The sequence below is a fragment of the Anomaloglossus baeobatrachus genome, chromosome 3, assembly GCF_048569485.1.
Source record: "Anomaloglossus baeobatrachus isolate aAnoBae1 chromosome 3, aAnoBae1.hap1, whole genome shotgun sequence".
Lineage (NCBI taxonomy): Eukaryota > Metazoa > Chordata > Amphibia > Anura > Aromobatidae > Anomaloglossus > Anomaloglossus baeobatrachus.
In genome coordinates this window covers 27,303,880-27,320,458 of record NC_134355.1, presented here as the reverse complement: position 1 = coordinate 27,320,458, position 16,579 = coordinate 27,303,880, and the positions used below count along the sequence as shown (strand labels likewise).

General features: G+C 45.2%; 1 protein-coding gene across 1 annotated transcript in view; it reads right to left on the bottom strand.

The window, feature by feature from the left end:
• Positions 1–16,579, bottom strand: part of DNAH14 (dynein axonemal heavy chain 14) — a 291,138-nt gene that overhangs the window by 82,942 nt on the left and 191,617 nt on the right. Inside the window, exons 44-51 of the mRNA XM_075341429.1 lie at positions 15,267–15,383; positions 9,188–9,319; positions 8,776–8,908; positions 7,100–7,170; positions 6,584–6,777; positions 5,458–5,586; positions 4,918–5,058; positions 4,169–4,336 (exon numbers count right to left, since the gene is read on the bottom strand). Of these exons, the coding sequence (XP_075197544.1) occupies positions 4,169–4,336; positions 4,918–5,058; positions 5,458–5,586; positions 6,584–6,777; positions 7,100–7,170; positions 8,776–8,908; positions 9,188–9,319; positions 15,267–15,383 (1,085 nt within the window). The remainder of the gene's footprint in view (positions 1–4,168; positions 4,337–4,917; positions 5,059–5,457; positions 5,587–6,583; positions 6,778–7,099; positions 7,171–8,775; positions 8,909–9,187; positions 9,320–15,266; positions 15,384–16,579) is intronic.

Here is a 16,579-nt window from a genome sequence, read left to right as displayed (position 1 = left end):
GTGACATTAAGCGTTCTATTTCCTCCGAATTGAAGTAGGTTATAATGAACTCCCTCCACTTTTTGAAGTGAGTGCCCAATCGTCCCGACTTCCTTCCAGCATCAAGGCTCTCTAACTCCATCAGCCGTTTTATATGGATTATTACTTCTTCGAACGAGGGTACTTTTGACTCCAACCAATATTTCAGTATCATCCTCTTCGTTGCAAGTCTGATTACATGTATAAGTAAAGGGGGATGTCTACTCCTCCTCCCCTCGACGCTCACCCCCTCCCAAGCATGGAACAGAACCAGAGTAGGGGAGAGAAGGAGTTTGATGTCCCAGAGTTTAGCAACACACTTTGATACTTGGGCCCACAGTGGCTCAAGGTGGGGACACAGCCACAATCCATGGTAGAGATCCGTTGCTTCTAAATTGCATTTCGGACAACGAGTAATCCTCTCGGGATTGTCAAGCTTTCTGGGCAAATTGAATGCATAACTCGCCCGATGCATCACTTTATACTGAGTCTCCCGCCACTGTTCATTCAGTATTGCTTTTCGTAGGGCCCTCCACCCCTCCCTGATCTTTGTTCCAATGTCGGGGTCCCCTAATTGCTTTTCCCATGGCTTAAAGAAACTCTCTGGCTGATAGCCAGTCAACTGGTCTCGCATTGCCCCGTATAAAGATGAAATTGACGAGGACGTTTGTGCCAACTTGTCCAGGCCGTCAAATGTATTTAGTGACACCTCCGACGATATGTCTTGCAATTGAGCCATAACCTTATGCTTCACCTGATCATACTGGATTATTTGGTTAGGATTCAACCCATAATTGCCTACCAATTCTTCCCTCCCCAACCATCTTGGCTCAGAAGGATGAGAAAGATGGGAGACCCTCTGTATGCCTTTCTGCCTCCATTCTTCAAATAGCTTATTGCTAATTCCCTGGCTGAACCCTGGATTATCCCATAGGGGTAGATATTTAGACATTTTATATGCCAACTTGTAATGCTTCCTCACTGCCCTCCAGGCTGCTATCGTATCCTTAAAAAGAGAAGAATGCTTAATTTTTTGGGGTAGATTAGCTTGACTGGTGTGAAGAAGGGCCTTTAAATCCCATGGAAACGCATAATCTCTCTCAACTCCAAGGGACACGTGTTTCTGTGAGCCATGAATCCAATCCATCCAATACCTGGATAAACAGGCCAGATTGTAACCCCTAACATTTGGTAGGTTTAATCCCCCATCAGCCTTTGATGCAGTCAGCTTCCTTATACCAATGCGAGCTCGTTTCCCCCTCCACACAAACCTTGAGAAACTTTTATTAAGAAGTTCAACATCCTTATGTCTCAAGAGCAAAGGTAGAGTTTGGATATGATACATCAACTTAGACATGGACATCATCTTAATTAATTGTGCTCTGCCCATGATGTTCAACGGGAGGTCCTGCCATCTCTGGAGGTCCTGAACTATTTGATTTATAAGAGGTGGGTAGTTTAGGTTATATAAAGAAGTTGTCCCCTTACCAATTCTAATGCCCAGATATGTGATGTATGATCTTGCTATAGAAATATGCTCACACTGGCCACCTTCCTGCACATGAGCCTTCCCATTGCCCAGGAACAGCAATTCACATTTAGTTGGGTTAATTTTAAAGCCTAAGTAGCTCCCGTATAGGGATGGTATTCTTGGGGTCGTATGCAGTGCCATCCAGTCTCCAAACGTCACGTGTGTGGTTGGCACCAAAGATCTCGATCTTGGTCTCATCAGACCAGAGAACCTTGAACCAGTCTGTCTCAGAGTCCTCCAAGTGATCATGAGCAAACTGTAGACGAGCCTTGACATGACACTTTGAAAGTAAAGGTACCTTACGGGCTCGTCTGGAACGGAGACCATTGCGGTGGAGTACGTTACTTATGGTATTGACTGAAACCAATGTCCCCACTGCCATGAGATCTTCCCGGAGCTCCTTCCTTGTTGTCCTTGGGTTACCCTTGACTCTTCGGACAAGCCTGGCCTCGGCACGGGTGGAAACTTTCAAAGGCTGTCCGGGCCGTGGAAGGCTAACAGTAGTTCCATAAGCCTTCCACTTCCGGATGATGCTCCCAACAGTGGAGACAGGTAGGCCCAACTCCTTGGAAAGGGTTTTGTACCCCTTGCCAGCCTTGTGACCCTCCACGATCTTGTCTCTGATGGCCTTGGAATGCTCCTTTGTCTTTCCCATGTTGACCAAGTATGAGTGCTGTTCACAAGTTTGGGGAGGGTCTTAATTAGTCAGAAAAGGCTGGAAAAAGAGATAATTAATCCAAACATGTGAAGCTCATTGTTCTTTGTGCCTGAAATACTTCTTAATACTTTAGGGGAACTAAACAGAATTCTGGTGGTTTGAGGGGTTGAATAATAAATGACCCTCTGAATAAACTTTTCACAATTTAAAAAACAAAAAAAAAAAAAGAAATAACATTCTTTTTTGCTGCATTTCACACTTCCAGGCTGATCTACAGTCCAAATGTCACAATGCCAAGTTATTCCGAATGTGTAAACCTGCTAAATCTGCAGGGGGTTGAATACTACTTGTAGGCACTGTATAATAGGGGCGCAGGGGCAAAGTATATGAGGAAGTTATAATAGGGGCGCAGGAGAAAAGTATATGAGGAAGTTATAATAGGGGCGCAGGGGCAAAGTATATGAGGAAGTTATAGTAGGGGCGCAGGAGCAAAGTATATGAGAAAGGTATAATAGGGGCGCAGGGGCAAAGTATATGATGAAGTTATAATAGGGGCGCAGGAGCAAAGTATATGATGAAGTTATAATAGGGGCGCAGGAGCAAAGTATATGAGGAAGTTATAATAGGGGCGCAGGAGCAAAGTATAGGAGAAAGTTATAATAGGGGCGCAGGAGTAAAGTATATGAGGAAGTTATAATAGGGGCGCAGGAGCAAAGTATATGAGGAAGTTATAATAGGGGCGCAGGAGCAAAGTATATGAGGAAGTTATAATAGGGGCGCAGGAGCAAAGTATATGAGAAAGGTATAATAGGGGCGCAGGAGCAAAGTATATGATGAAGTTATAATAGGGGCGCAGGAGCAAAGCATATGAGGAAGTTATAGTAGGGGCGCAGGAGCAAAGTATATGAGGAAGTTATTATAGGGGCGCAGGAGCAAAGTATATGAGGAAGTTATGATAGGGGCGCAGGAGCAAAGTATATGAGGAAGTTATAGTAGGGGCGCAGGAGCAAAGTATATGAGAAAGGTATAATAGGGGCGCAGGAGCAAAGTATATGATGAAGTTATAATAGGGGCGCAGGAGCAAAGCATATGAGGAAGTTATAGTAGGGGCGCAGGAGCAAAGTATATGAGGAAGTTATAATAGGGGCGCAGGAGCAAAGTATATGAGGAAGTTATGATAGGGGCGCAGGAGCAAAGTATATGAGGAAGTTATAGTAGGGGCGCAGGAGCAAAGTATATGAGGAAGTTATGATAGGGGCGCAGGAGCAAAGTATATGAGAAAGGTATAATAGGGGCGCAGGAGCAAAGTATATGATGAAGTTATAATAGGGGCGCAGGAGCAAAGTATATGAGGAAGTTATAGTAGGGGTGCAGGAGCAAAGTATATGAGGAAGTTATAATAGGGGAGCAGGAGCAAAGTATATGAGGAAGTTATAATAGGGGCGCAGGAGCAGAGTATATGAGGAAGTTATAATAGGGGCGCAGGAGCAAAGTATATGAGGAAGTTATAATAGGGGCGCAGGAGCACAGTATATGAGGAAGTTATTATAGGGGCGCATCAGCAAAGTATATGAGAAAGGTATAATAGGGGCGCAGGAGCAAAGTATATGAGGAAGTTATGATAGGGGCGCAGGAGCAAAGTATATGAGAAAGGTATAATAGGGGCGCAGGAGCAAAGTATAGGAGAAAGTTATAATAGGGGTGCAGGAGCAAAGTATATGAGGAAGTTATAATAGGGGCGCAGGAGCAAAGTATATGAGGAAGTTATAATAGGGGCGCAGGAGCAAAGTATATGAGGAAGTTATGATAGGGGCGCAGGAGCAAAGTATATGAGGAAGTTATAATAGGGGCGCAGGAGCAAAGTATATAAGAAAGTTATAATAGGGGCGCAGGAGCAAAGTATATAAGAAAGTTAGACTTTCTGATATCATGATGATGGGTGCGGGAGAAGATGCAGGTACCTTAAACAAATCTCTCAGGTTGAAGGTGTAGTGACACTTGGCGGGTGTGGGTAACATGCTGTGACACGTCCTATAGTACATGGCGATTGCACAGGAAGACAGCAGACTGCGGCACTTCTGGATTTCGGCTAGAAAGTTGTGATGCAGCAGAAACGATCCAAGCTGGACCTGAAAAGAGGCAGCAATAAGTATTCTGAAGGGTGATATAACAAAGGTCGTAACATCAATAATTACTGTTCAGAACATTTCCTGCAGCTCATTTGTCAGCTTTGCTGTTTAGACTGGGACAGAATGTACAGAGTCATCTCACCAGATCCTAGTTACTCCTCTGCTCTTTCCCTACTTCCTATTCCTGCAGGTTCTACTGAAAACCATTAGAGGGCAGTAGTGTCTAGCAGATAACTATGGAAAACTGTGCCTGAGGGTCCTGGTAATGACAATACTGTATGGTATAAAAGTAAAAAAAGAAAAAAAAATTAAAAAAAAAAAAAAAACGCAAAATTTGCACCTTCTTTTAGTTTCTTTTATGACATATTTTAAAGAGCTGCACCTACAAATCTCACAATGTATTTACTTGTGCCAAATAGTTTATCTTCATAGGTACAATCCACCAAAAACAGCGCCCCCTTGTCCATGGGCTGCAGGTGCCGGTACTGCAGCTGAGCCCCATTCAGGTAAACTGTGGGGGAGTTTCTGGAAGAAAGCCGCCATGTTAACCCCCCCCCCTAAGTATCCCTGTACATGGTTACCTGGAATATATGCTGCAGCGCCTGTACGGAGGGGTGAGGCAGGGTCAGCATACAGAAGTGTTTCAGCAGTCGGGGGCTGATCTCGCTGCGCCCTCCACCAGGGGGAGCACACGCAGCAATCACAGTGGTGTCCTGTATGCTCTGCGGGCCACAAGGTGAAAAGTGAAAGGGTTAAAAAGAAAATAAAATATCTAAAATTATGTAAATAAATAAAGTTTTGTTTTTCGACTCTGCACGACTCTGCACGACCCTGCATGATTCTGCATGACCCTGCACGACTCTGCTTGCTTCCAATAAATACAAACATTTTTAGTGTATTTGTGGCATTTTCACTGATCTCCCAGCACGTGGCCATAAGAGTTAATGGCAGATCTGTCAATCAAACTATAGCCCCACCCACATGGCTCTGCTCTGCATTGTATACTGTGGGAGCGCAGGCGCCTTCTCTAGTGCTTTTGTGGCCTCTTATGTCAAAATGTTGGACCCCGGAGGAGCCATTAAAGTCACCGGCCCGAAGAATAGTCAGGTGAATCCACCCACCTTCCATGTAAGCGACGTGGTGTCGTAAAAGCCTCCAAGTTCTAGAAACTGGCGCATCATCTCCAGCGGTGGCTGCGCGCCGTATCCTTCTGGGTTTGGCATATTAAGATCGTCAATAAATATGGCCACCTAAGAACAAGAAAAGAAAAGACAAAACAAATCACTAAGGCAAAGTGGGCACCAACAAAATCTGAGTATAGGGAGCTAACATTGTCCGCTGATTTGGGATTTTATCCATATTAGAATGTTCCCCAGACAATAAGCGGATCAGAAAGGGATCTCCTGCCAGGATCCTCAATGATCAGCTGTGGTCACTGCCTTCAGTATGTGTTCAGTTTCCCCGCAGCACCCCCACAGGGGAAATGAGGTATTACACAGTTCTCATTGAGATCAATGACAAGCAGCTTTTACCTGTTTGGACCTCAATGCCCCCAAGGTGACCCAGACTTTCTTCATCAGCTTTCACCTGTTTGGACATTGGCAACCCCAGGGTGTCCCGGCCTTTCTTTCCTAACCTTTACCTATTTGAACCTCGGTGCCCCCAGGGTGTCCCGGCCTTTCTTCTTTAACTTTTACCTGTTTGGATCTCGGTGCCCCCAGGGTGTCCTGGCCTTTCTTCACTAACTTTTACCTTTTTGGACCTCGGTGCCCCCAGGGTGTCCCGGCCTTTCTTCACTAACTTTTACCTGTTTGGACCTCGGTGCCCCCAGGGTGTCCCGGCCTTTCTTCACTAACTTTTACCTGTTTGGACCTCAGTGCCCCCAGGGTGTCCCGGCCTTTCTTCACTAACTTTTACCTGTTTGCACCTCGGTGCCCCCAGGGTTTCCCGGCCTTTCTTCACTAACTTTTACCTGTTTGGATCTCGGTGCCCCCAGGGTGTCCCGGCCTTTCCTCACTAACTTTTACCTGTTTGTACCTCGGTGCCCCCAGGGTTTCTCGGCCTTTCTTCACTAACTTTTACCTGTTTGGACCTCGGTGCCCCCAGGGTGTCCCGGCCTTTCCTCACTAACTTTTACCTGTTTGGACCTCGGTGCCCCCAGGGTGTCCCGGCCTTTCCTCACTAACTTTTACCTGTTTGGACCTTGGTGCCCCCAGGGTGTCCCAGCCTTTCTTTCCTAACTCTTACCTGTTTGGACCTCGGTGCCCCCAGGGTGTCCCGGCCTTTCTTAATCAACTTGCTGAGGATTTGGTTCTGGATTCTGGCAGCGCTGGTGTGGGGTCCTAGCTGCACCGTGGATACTAGGAGATGCTTTATCCTCTGAGAACCGAGTTCACTTTCAGACATTGCTCCATCTGTGACTATTCCAGAGAGTGACGCGTCTATGGAAAACACAATTACTGTAATTGGACTGATTGTAATGGACATTATTAAAGGGGATGTCTAGGAGATAGATATTGATGATCTATCTGAAGGATCAATATCAGATCAGTGGGGGTCTGACACCTGGCACCCCCACTCATCAGGTGATTGCAGCTCCGGCAGTGACTGGGTGGATATCACAGCGACGTACACTGTGTAGTGGCCATACTCAGTACTGCAGCTTAGTTCCTATTGAAGTGAATGTGATCTGACCTGAAGTAACAGAGAAAGGGCAAGATAGATAATAGACGAATCAATAGATCAGACAGATCACAATTTTACCTTCCAAAGACAACGTTAAATCTTCATCAGCTCTGGACACGGCTGTCAGTGATGTAATACTCTGTAAAAGACTGAGCATATAATAATTTTAAGTGTCACCTCAGCCTCTCAGTGGATGTTCCCCACTCATGAAGATGCAGGTTTAGAATTCAGTGGGTGTTCACTGATCATGGAGCTGCAGGTGCAAACCTCAGTGGGTGCTCCCTGCTCATAGAGCTCCATGTACAGACCTCAGTGGGTGCTCCCTGCTCATGGAGCTGCAGGATTAGACCTCAGTGGGTGTTCCCTGCTCATGGAGCTGCAGGTGCAAACCTCAGTGGGTGCTCCCTGTTCATAGAGCTGCAGGTGCAGACCTCAGTGGGTGCTCCCTGTTCATGGAGCTGCAACTTCAGACCTCAGTGGGTGCTCCCTGCTCATGGAGCTGCAGGATTAGACCTCAGTGGGTGTTCCCTGCTCATGGAGCTGCAGGATTAGACCTCAGTGGGTGTTCCCTGCTCATGGAGCTGCAGGTGCAAACCTCAGTGGGTGCTCCCTGTTCATAGAGCTGCATGTACAGACCTCAGTGGGTGCTCCCTGGTCATGGAGCTGCAGGATTAGACCTCAGTGGGTGCTCCCTGCTCATGGAGCTGCAGGTTCAGACCTCAGTGGGTGTTCCCTGCTCATGGAGCTGAAGGTTTAGACCTCATTGGGTGTTCCCTGCTCATAGAGCTGCAGGATCAGACCTTAGTGGGAGTTCCCTGCTCATGGAGATGCAGGTTCAGATCTCAGTGGGTGCTCCCTGTTCATGGTGCTGCAGGTTCAGACCTCGGTGGGTGTTCCCTGCTCATGGAACTGCAGGTTCAGACCTCAGTGGCTGCTCCCTGCTCATAGAGCTGCAGGTTCAGACCTCAGTGGGTGCTCCATGCTCATAGAGCTGCAGGTTCAGACCTCAGTGGGTGCTCCCTGCTCATAGAGCTGCAGGTACAGACCTCAGTGGGTGCTCCATGCTCATAGAGCTGCAGGTTCAGACCTCAGTGGGTGCTCCATGCTCATAGAGCTGCAGGTTCAGACCTCAGTGGGTGCTCCCTGCTCATAGAGCTGCAGGTTCAGACCTCAGTGGGTGCTCCATGCTCATGGAGCTGCAGGTACAGACATCAGTAGGCGCTCCATGCTCATAGAGCTGCAGGTTCAGACATCAGTAGGCCTTCCCTGCTCATGGAATGACAGATACAGACCTCAATGGGTGTTGCCTATTCATGCAGGTTCAGAGTCCAGTGGATGTTCCCTGTCAATCGGTGCTCCCCTTCTACCTCCTCCTTACTCTGCTTGATCCCACCTCTGTGTCTGCTGTGAATTGCACTATCTGCACTGACTACAGATGACTCTACAGGACTAGAATAGCAAAAAAAAACAAATAACCCATGACTTTAGGAACTAACCACATACAGGTTTTGCCTTAATCTATAGCCATATTAATTGAACATGTAGCTGTGTAGAAAGTAGGGAATTTGTACAGAAGTCTAAAGCAAGTTTCGTTCTTATTTAGGTTAGATTGATTGAAGCCAAAAAATTGAGCTTGCAAAAGTATTCACATCCATTAATTGTTAAAGCAGACACTACTAAACAAAAGGGAGAACATTATTACCCCTTGACAAAATTCTATAGTTCCCAAAGCATAGAAAATAATACATCTGTACCTTATTTTTCTCGACTCATTAAAAAGGAAGATATCCCCCAGCACAGTCCCGGTTTTCACAGACAGCCCGCCAGGTTTCTGGAGCTTTTTCAGCATATTCTGCACTATTGTTGACTTTCCAACTCCGGAGTCACCTACATATCATCAATGAGAGGGTAGAGGACCATCAGGATCAGATATTATAGGCGGTGCGCTCCTGAGCTCCCTCTAGTGGCGGCTGCAGGAGGCAGAATTTCTAGATCATGAAAAGATGCAACACTAGGTCAGCGCCAAGTCCCCTTCATCCTCCCCACTGGTTATATTGATGATATCCCATAAGCATATGACCAGGGATGGAGCGGTTTTTGGATGATGGGTGCACCTGGCCTCACCCCCTTTAAGAAGAACATGGCAGACGTTGTCCCCAAACCCACCTGTGAGGAGCACCGGCTGATTGTGCTGAAGCAGCAGGCTGGTAAGGAAGGAATATCGCACGCTGTCCACGGTGGAGGTGAACCCATGCACAGCGCCCCCTATTGTAGTCAATGGATCTGACGATAACAGTTCTAAATGGACAGAAAGGGGAAAAAAATGTAACATTTTAGAGAAGGAATCAAGTTGATCGCTGCAGATCCTGGTTGTTTTCATGCGGTGGTCACATTTACTCTGCAGGAGAAATATAGTATTGCATGCAGTCGACGAATGGTCATAGATGGAAGATCCCCCCCCCTCCGGAGCTCATAAGGGGGTCCTAAGAGCAGCAGTAACTACCCCCTATGTTATACTATCTGCCATATCCATCAGCATTGTGTACAGTAATGGTGAGAGGGAAATTCATGTGTTGTCAGCACAATAAGGTAAAAACAGAAAATAAGCTAAAAATAACACCGCAATCCACACACTCTGGCGGTGCGCAGGGGGAGAGGATCCTGTCATGTCTGATGAGTCTCTGTGTCAGGTAAGCCTGGAGGATCCCCTACAGCTATGGAGCATAGATAGCGATACAATGATGCCTTACAGACGTACAATGGCCACGTACTTTCACCTCATAGCCAGATCCACCCCGTCACTATGTGGCCATATAATGCACCCGTGGGTCAGTAGTTTATCCCTGAAGGTCTGATGCCCACTATTACCCACATAACCCTACAACAAGACACTATTACTGTAAATGTTTGTAGTATAGCGGCACTATTGGAGTGTACAGTGTTGTGGTACATTTATGTGCATGGTATGGTAGAACTAATAATGTGTACAGTGTAATTGTATATTTTAGGTATACGATGTAGCACTACTATTAATGTGTACAGTGTAATTGTATATTTTAGGTATACGATATAGCACTACTATTAATATGTACAGACCAGGGTTTTGTTTTATATGTACAGTATAGGAGTACTATTATATGAAGCGTAATGGTACATTGTGTATAGCATAGCAGTACTATTACTGTGTACAGTGAAGGGGTAAGTTTTATGGTATAACAGTAATATTAATGTGCACAATACAGTGGCACATTTTGGGTATGGTATTACAGTACTATTAATGTGTACAATGTAGTGGTGCACTTTATTTCCATGGTATAGCTCTATTGTTATTGTGTACAGTTTAGGTCCAATGTAATTTACATGATGTTCCACGATGATCCCGGTTCTGCTACATTCAAAGGCTGCAGTGATGGAAAATGCGACCAATCACTATAGCCTCTGGGACACACTGAAGGCAGCGAGGGAGACCGGCTGTGAGAAGCGGTGACGTCACTCAGTTCACCAGAGGTCACAGTCGTGCTCCCACAGTACCAAGTGTGACCACCGGTGAACCTGCTGCCGGATTGCTGGAGTGTCAGACTGTGGGACACGGCTGCACAGCAGTTCGGTAATATAGCTATCAGGTCACTGGAGCTCACACTCGGGGTCCCCCCCACTGCCCTCTGCCAGATTGCCGGACTGCTGTACGCCTGTGTCCCACAATTCGACAGTCCAGCAACACGAGCAACTGAATTCACTGAGGGCAGCAGGGGAGACCTATAGTGTGAACTCCGGTGACATTACTGCTGGACCGCTGTGGCACTGTGTCCTGCAATCCAGCAATTTGGCAGTCACACTTGGCTGTCACCACCGCTGAACTGAGTGACATCACCGCTTTTCACAGCCGGGTTCCCCCGCTGCCCTCAGTGTGTCCCAGAGACTGTAGTGATTGGTTGCATTTTCCATTACTGTAACCTCTAGATGTAGCAGAGCCAGGATCATTGTGGGACATTGTGTAGGTTACACTGGACCTGCAGGGTTTTATGGGGGTTAATAAAGGGGAGATAGAGGGTGTGTATATTTTTTATTTAACAAAAAAGACTTCTCTGTGTGTCTGTGTTTATTTCTTTTGACTTATACAGTTAGTAATGGTAGTGTCACATAGACGTCTCTGCATTACTAACCTAGGGCTTGATGGCAGCTGTGATTTTTGACAAATCACAGCTGATTATCCACCCCATATATTATCCCGATTACTCGGCTTATCCCAAATGCCCTGGCAAAGTGCCAGAATTGTAATTCTGGGTGGCTGCGGGCTAGTATTTTTGGGCTGGGAGCGGCCAATAACCATGGGCCTTCCCAGCCTCATAATATCAACCCCCAGCTGTCAGCTTTACTGTGGCTTTTTTTTTTTATTATTTAATTTTTTTTTTTTTAAACGGCGTGGGATCTCTCTATTTTTGATAACCAGCCACGGTAAAGCAAACTGCTGAGGGTTGCAGCCCATAGCCGTCTGTTTTATCTACGCAAGTTATCAAAAATAGGGCGGGAGACCACAACATTTATTTTATTTTATTTCTTTTTACAGCAAACTGGTCTGCAACCAATCACAGATGCCAAAACAGAGGGTGGGGGGGTGTATAGCAGTTTGCAACCAATCACAAACCCTGGCACAGAGGGTGGGAGGGGGAAACAGTGAATCTTCATGAAGCTTAATGAGCAGGCCCGGAAAAGAGTCTGCAGTGTTATCTTCCAGAAAACAAGGTACAGTATATATAACTGCTCTGCTCTTATCCCCATTTTACTTCCTTTTGTAGCCCCCTAGCCCTTATTGTGACCATTTTACAGCACACACCTTCTCGTCCCCATTGACTTGTATTCCCGAACCAAAGTTTTATTTTTTCAGTCCATTCAGATTCGGAAAACCCAAATATCTATGGGTCTGCTTATCTCTATCTATGTGTACAGAATAGCAGTACTATTTATGTGTAATCAGTAGCAGCATTATTGATGTGTAAAGTATAGCGATACTATTTCTGTGTAAGATATAACAATACTATTAATGTGCACAGTATAGTAGTACTATTTATGTGTATGTTATACAGGTGATTTATACATGTATGTGATAGCAATGCAATTATTGTGTACAGTGAATTATGTTACATTTTATGAGGGAATCTGCACAACATAAAGGAAAAGAAAACAAGAACAGAGATAATTGCGTCAAGCTAGGTACAATGAAGTACCAAGTGAACGGCGGGAAGGAGAGGAATGCTGCATCTAGGGAAGGGGAAGATGGTTGATCCACAAACAATCCTACCGCTGGTCCCTGGGGTCCCTCACCACCCTTGATAGGTCCAGCACCTATGTGCCGAGCCAGATACCTGACCCTAGATATCCCTAGTGCTGGGCCCTAAATAGGAAACAGGTGGGATGAGCTCTTCGTCAGCCCCACTAAAAAAGACACAAGGGGGACACACAGGGAAAAGTGCATGAACTACTTATGGACTCAGGTAGAAGTTCAGCAAAGTTTCAGCAATGATACCACACATGGGTACAAGCCACCTGCTTGCAACCAGAGCTTGAAAAGAAAATTATCTCCAGCACCAGTCCAGGGAAGATAGGAGTATTTAAGCACAAGGGGAACACTGATAATCATCAGCTGGATGGAAGGAGAGCTCCGCTGGGTCTTAAAGGGGAAGAGATGAAAACCCAGCAGGAAAGCTACCTCTTATAATGAATATTGACATCAGAAGCAATAGAAACTCAGGGAGCATTTTGAGTAGCCAAACGCTGTGACCTTCTATTGCCAGAAACCACATGGCTGTCTGTCACCCGTGACAAATTGTAACAGGAATCTGTGTGCCTTCATCTATACAAATATAGAAGTTCAGGACTATTTTCATGGTTACAGGTTCCCTATAAGTGTTAGCTGTGTGTGTGTGCTGAGTGTGCGGCCTCGCACTGAACCTCTGCTTGGCTATGTGACGATAGAAATGTGTGTTAGGTACAGATTTGGGTATTTTCTGTTCCCTCCACTGGTCTTTTGTAGAAATAGCAGTTTAGATTGAACAGGCTGTTCCTAGCGTGGCGTAAAAGCTGCGCTGCATGTTCAGACCTGTTCTGTAGCTGCTCCCTCTCCCCTCTCACAGCACACAGTCTCAGCAGCATCCCTCTTCCTTCCTGTTATTTTTTATTTCCCGTTTCAAACTAGGAATTTCTGAGACTGAACCTCTTCCAAGTGTATAATTTTATTTATCTGTTTATTTTTACGGACTGGAGAGCCCCTTTAAGTCTCATTTCATTTCCGTAGAATAAAATGTATCAGACTTTTAATAGTATTTAATACAATTAAATGTTTTAATATTGAGGCCATTATAACACTATATTAAAAAAAAAATCTAAAATCTTTTGTTTCATTAATATTAGAAAAGAAAAGCAGTTTTTACGTTTTCCTTGCCACGATATTTGTGCTTTATACTGAAGAAAACAATAGTAAAAAAAAAAAAGGAAAAACGGCTGAATAAGAAGCCGATAATGTAAGAATGTAAAGTAATGCATCGGGGGAAAAGTCCTGGCTATAAATATTCATCGCTCCGGCTGTCCGTCTTATCACTTTCATGTGCTAAAGGGTGAAGGCGAAGATTCGGGAGAGGTCTCCTCCAGGAGGCGGAGGGGCAGGAGGATAAAGGAGAAGATAAATGGTCGGGAGACGGTGAAGAACTGAGCGGAAAGTGTGAAATCAGCGAAAGTGACAAAAACACCAAAACAAAACAACAAAGCAAGTAATTAGTGTAGAAGGTGAATATAAAGCGTTACATCAGCGGGTACCAAGGGCAGCCAAAAAGTGATTCAGAAAAACCCAAACACTACAATTAAAATTAATTTGTCTTTGCATTTATAGCTTTTTTTTCATCACCTTTATGAGGTCACTGCACACAATGAGTGTCTTCTTCACTCACGACACCCGGCGCATGCGAAGAGGACTGTCAACTGCAGGGCAGCGCGCTATATGGATGACCCACGCTTCAGCTCAATGGAAATAGTGTGAGTGACATTCGGCACCGCATTATCAGTCCATGCCGGGGATAACCCTTTGAGGACTGTGGCCCTCCTGAGCGTGCGCTATACACCATACATTTAGTCGTATTGTAGCTTTGTCCCAGAGTGGTGGGTGCACTGAGATTCAGACTGTTCCGTCCTGGTACTTGTGTGCACGGTGCATTTTTTGGTGCAGTTTGTGGCCAAAATCTGCATATCTGTCCTTCTCCCATTAACGTCAATGGGAATCCTGAAGTTCTGTGCGCATGATGCTTATTTTTTTCCTTGCAGTTTTGGGTGCAGAAAGAATCTGCAGCATGTCAATTCTTGGTGTGATTTTTCCTGTGTTTTTTTTTTAGCTCTTCCAGCCATGATTTCACACAAAAACCGCATGGCACAAAAAAGCAGAAAAAAACGCACTAAAAACACACCAAAAAAATCAACCAAAACACACCAAAAATGCACCAAAAACACACCAATAAATGCACCAAAAACACACCAAAAAGGTACCAAAAAATGTACCAAAAACGCACCAAAAACGCACCAAAAACTGCAACAAAAACACACCAAAAATGCACCAAAACCACACCAAGAAAGGCACAAACACACACCGAAAAATGCACAAAAAAATGCAACAAAAACACACCAAAAATACACCAAGAAAGGCACAAACACACACCAAAAAAATGTATCAAAAATGCACCAAAACACACCAAAAAATGCACCAAAAACACATCAAAAATGCACTAAAAGCACACCAAGAAAGGCACAAACACACACCAAAAATGTACCAAAAATGCACCAAAAACATACCAAAAAGACATCAAAAAAGACACTAAAACACACCAAAAAGGCACAAAACACACCAAAAAATGCACTAAAACAAACCAAAAGATGCAATAAAAACACACCAAAAGATGCAACAAAAACAAACCAAAAAATGCAACAAACAAACACCAAAAAATGCACCAAAACAACCAAAGAAAGCAACCAAAAAATGCACCAAAAACACCAAAAAATGCATTTTTGGTGAGTTTTTATACCACATGGTGCGTTTTTTGGTGACAAAGTGTTCTGCTCAGTGTGCACACATAACCTAAAACGGTTTTGTTTTTTTCTTTCGGCTGCTGTGTCCTTGACTTCATTCATTCTGTCTGTAGTAAAAATGTTTGCTCCAAAAATAATCACGCCCTGGTAATATCCTCATCGGGATAATACGCCTTACCTTTCTGGATTACGGATTCTGTGGAGGGAACTAAACTGTCCCAGGACACGAAGTTCCCAGTTTGGAGATCAACGAAATAACTGAAAACCGAATTTTCTCCCAGAGGTAACTTAACTCCTGGAAAGCAAAGAGAAATCTGTATGATGGAGGGCGACAGCGTGATGGAAAATGTGCTCTCATAATCCGAGCGGAGGTCAGGGCTCTGTGCAGCGTCATGTTCTCCCCCCTCCATGTCTGTATGGACCTTGTGCACTGGGCACAGTCATGAGGAACAAAAAAGGGTCTTCCCCAAACTGTTCCCACAAAGCTGGAGCTACAATTGTCCACAACGTCTTGTGCTGAAGATTAAGATTTCCCTTCACTGGAACTAAGGGCCCAAGTCCGACCCCTGATAAGTCCATAGTATTGCCAGAAGAGACACAGTAGGGGGGTCGTCTGCGCTACAGATGGAGTCACTTTTTGCATGTGATTTTATCCTGAAGAAGTCTGAAGACTTTGAAACGTGTAGATAATAAAACGGCACCATGTCTACTCTGTTTCCTGGACGTTTCTTTTGTACCTCCATCAGCAGCGCAGGCGATCCACGTACTGTTTCTGTTCTGGCATTTCAATTTTTTTAACCTGTGGGACTGCAGCAGAGGACACTTTTAGGCGTTATTTTGTTGTGTCATACAGAACTTTACCAGGTGAGCAATTCCAATCACCTTATTGTTCTTTATCATCGAATAAGACACTATTGTGCTTTTTGCTCCTCAGCTTTTTCCTACAAGTCCAAATTATTAACACCACACCCTTTTTAATTCCCCTTCTGTCTGCTGACCTCTGCCAGAGATAGTTCTGAGAATTCTGGCTCCTGTTTCGTCCTGTGATTTCGTGTGCTGATTACCGCTTGTTTCCTGACTATCCTCCTGTCTGCTGTTTTTGTACCTCGCTGCCCGATCCGGTTTTGACCTCTGCTTGTTTCTGATTACGTCTTTGCCTGCCGATTCTGTCCCTGTTCCGCAATTCCTGGTTTGACCCTGCCTGACGACTACTCTCTCAGACTGCAGCCTTCCACAGGTAGTGATCTCCAGGGCCTTGTGTAATTCCAAATCCCTGTATAGGAGTTAAAGGGTTTCATTGTTCTGGGGGTCCTGCTTGGCGAGCGGCTTCCCTCTAGCCTGTCCATTACAGCCTGTCTGAGTCTGTGGATCCAGGCATGCGTTACATGTGCTTGGTGATATATGGCTCGGCATTGTGCTTGGTGATGTACGGCTCGGCATTGTGCTTGGTGATGTATGGCTCAGCTTTGTGCTTGGTGATGTACGGCTCAG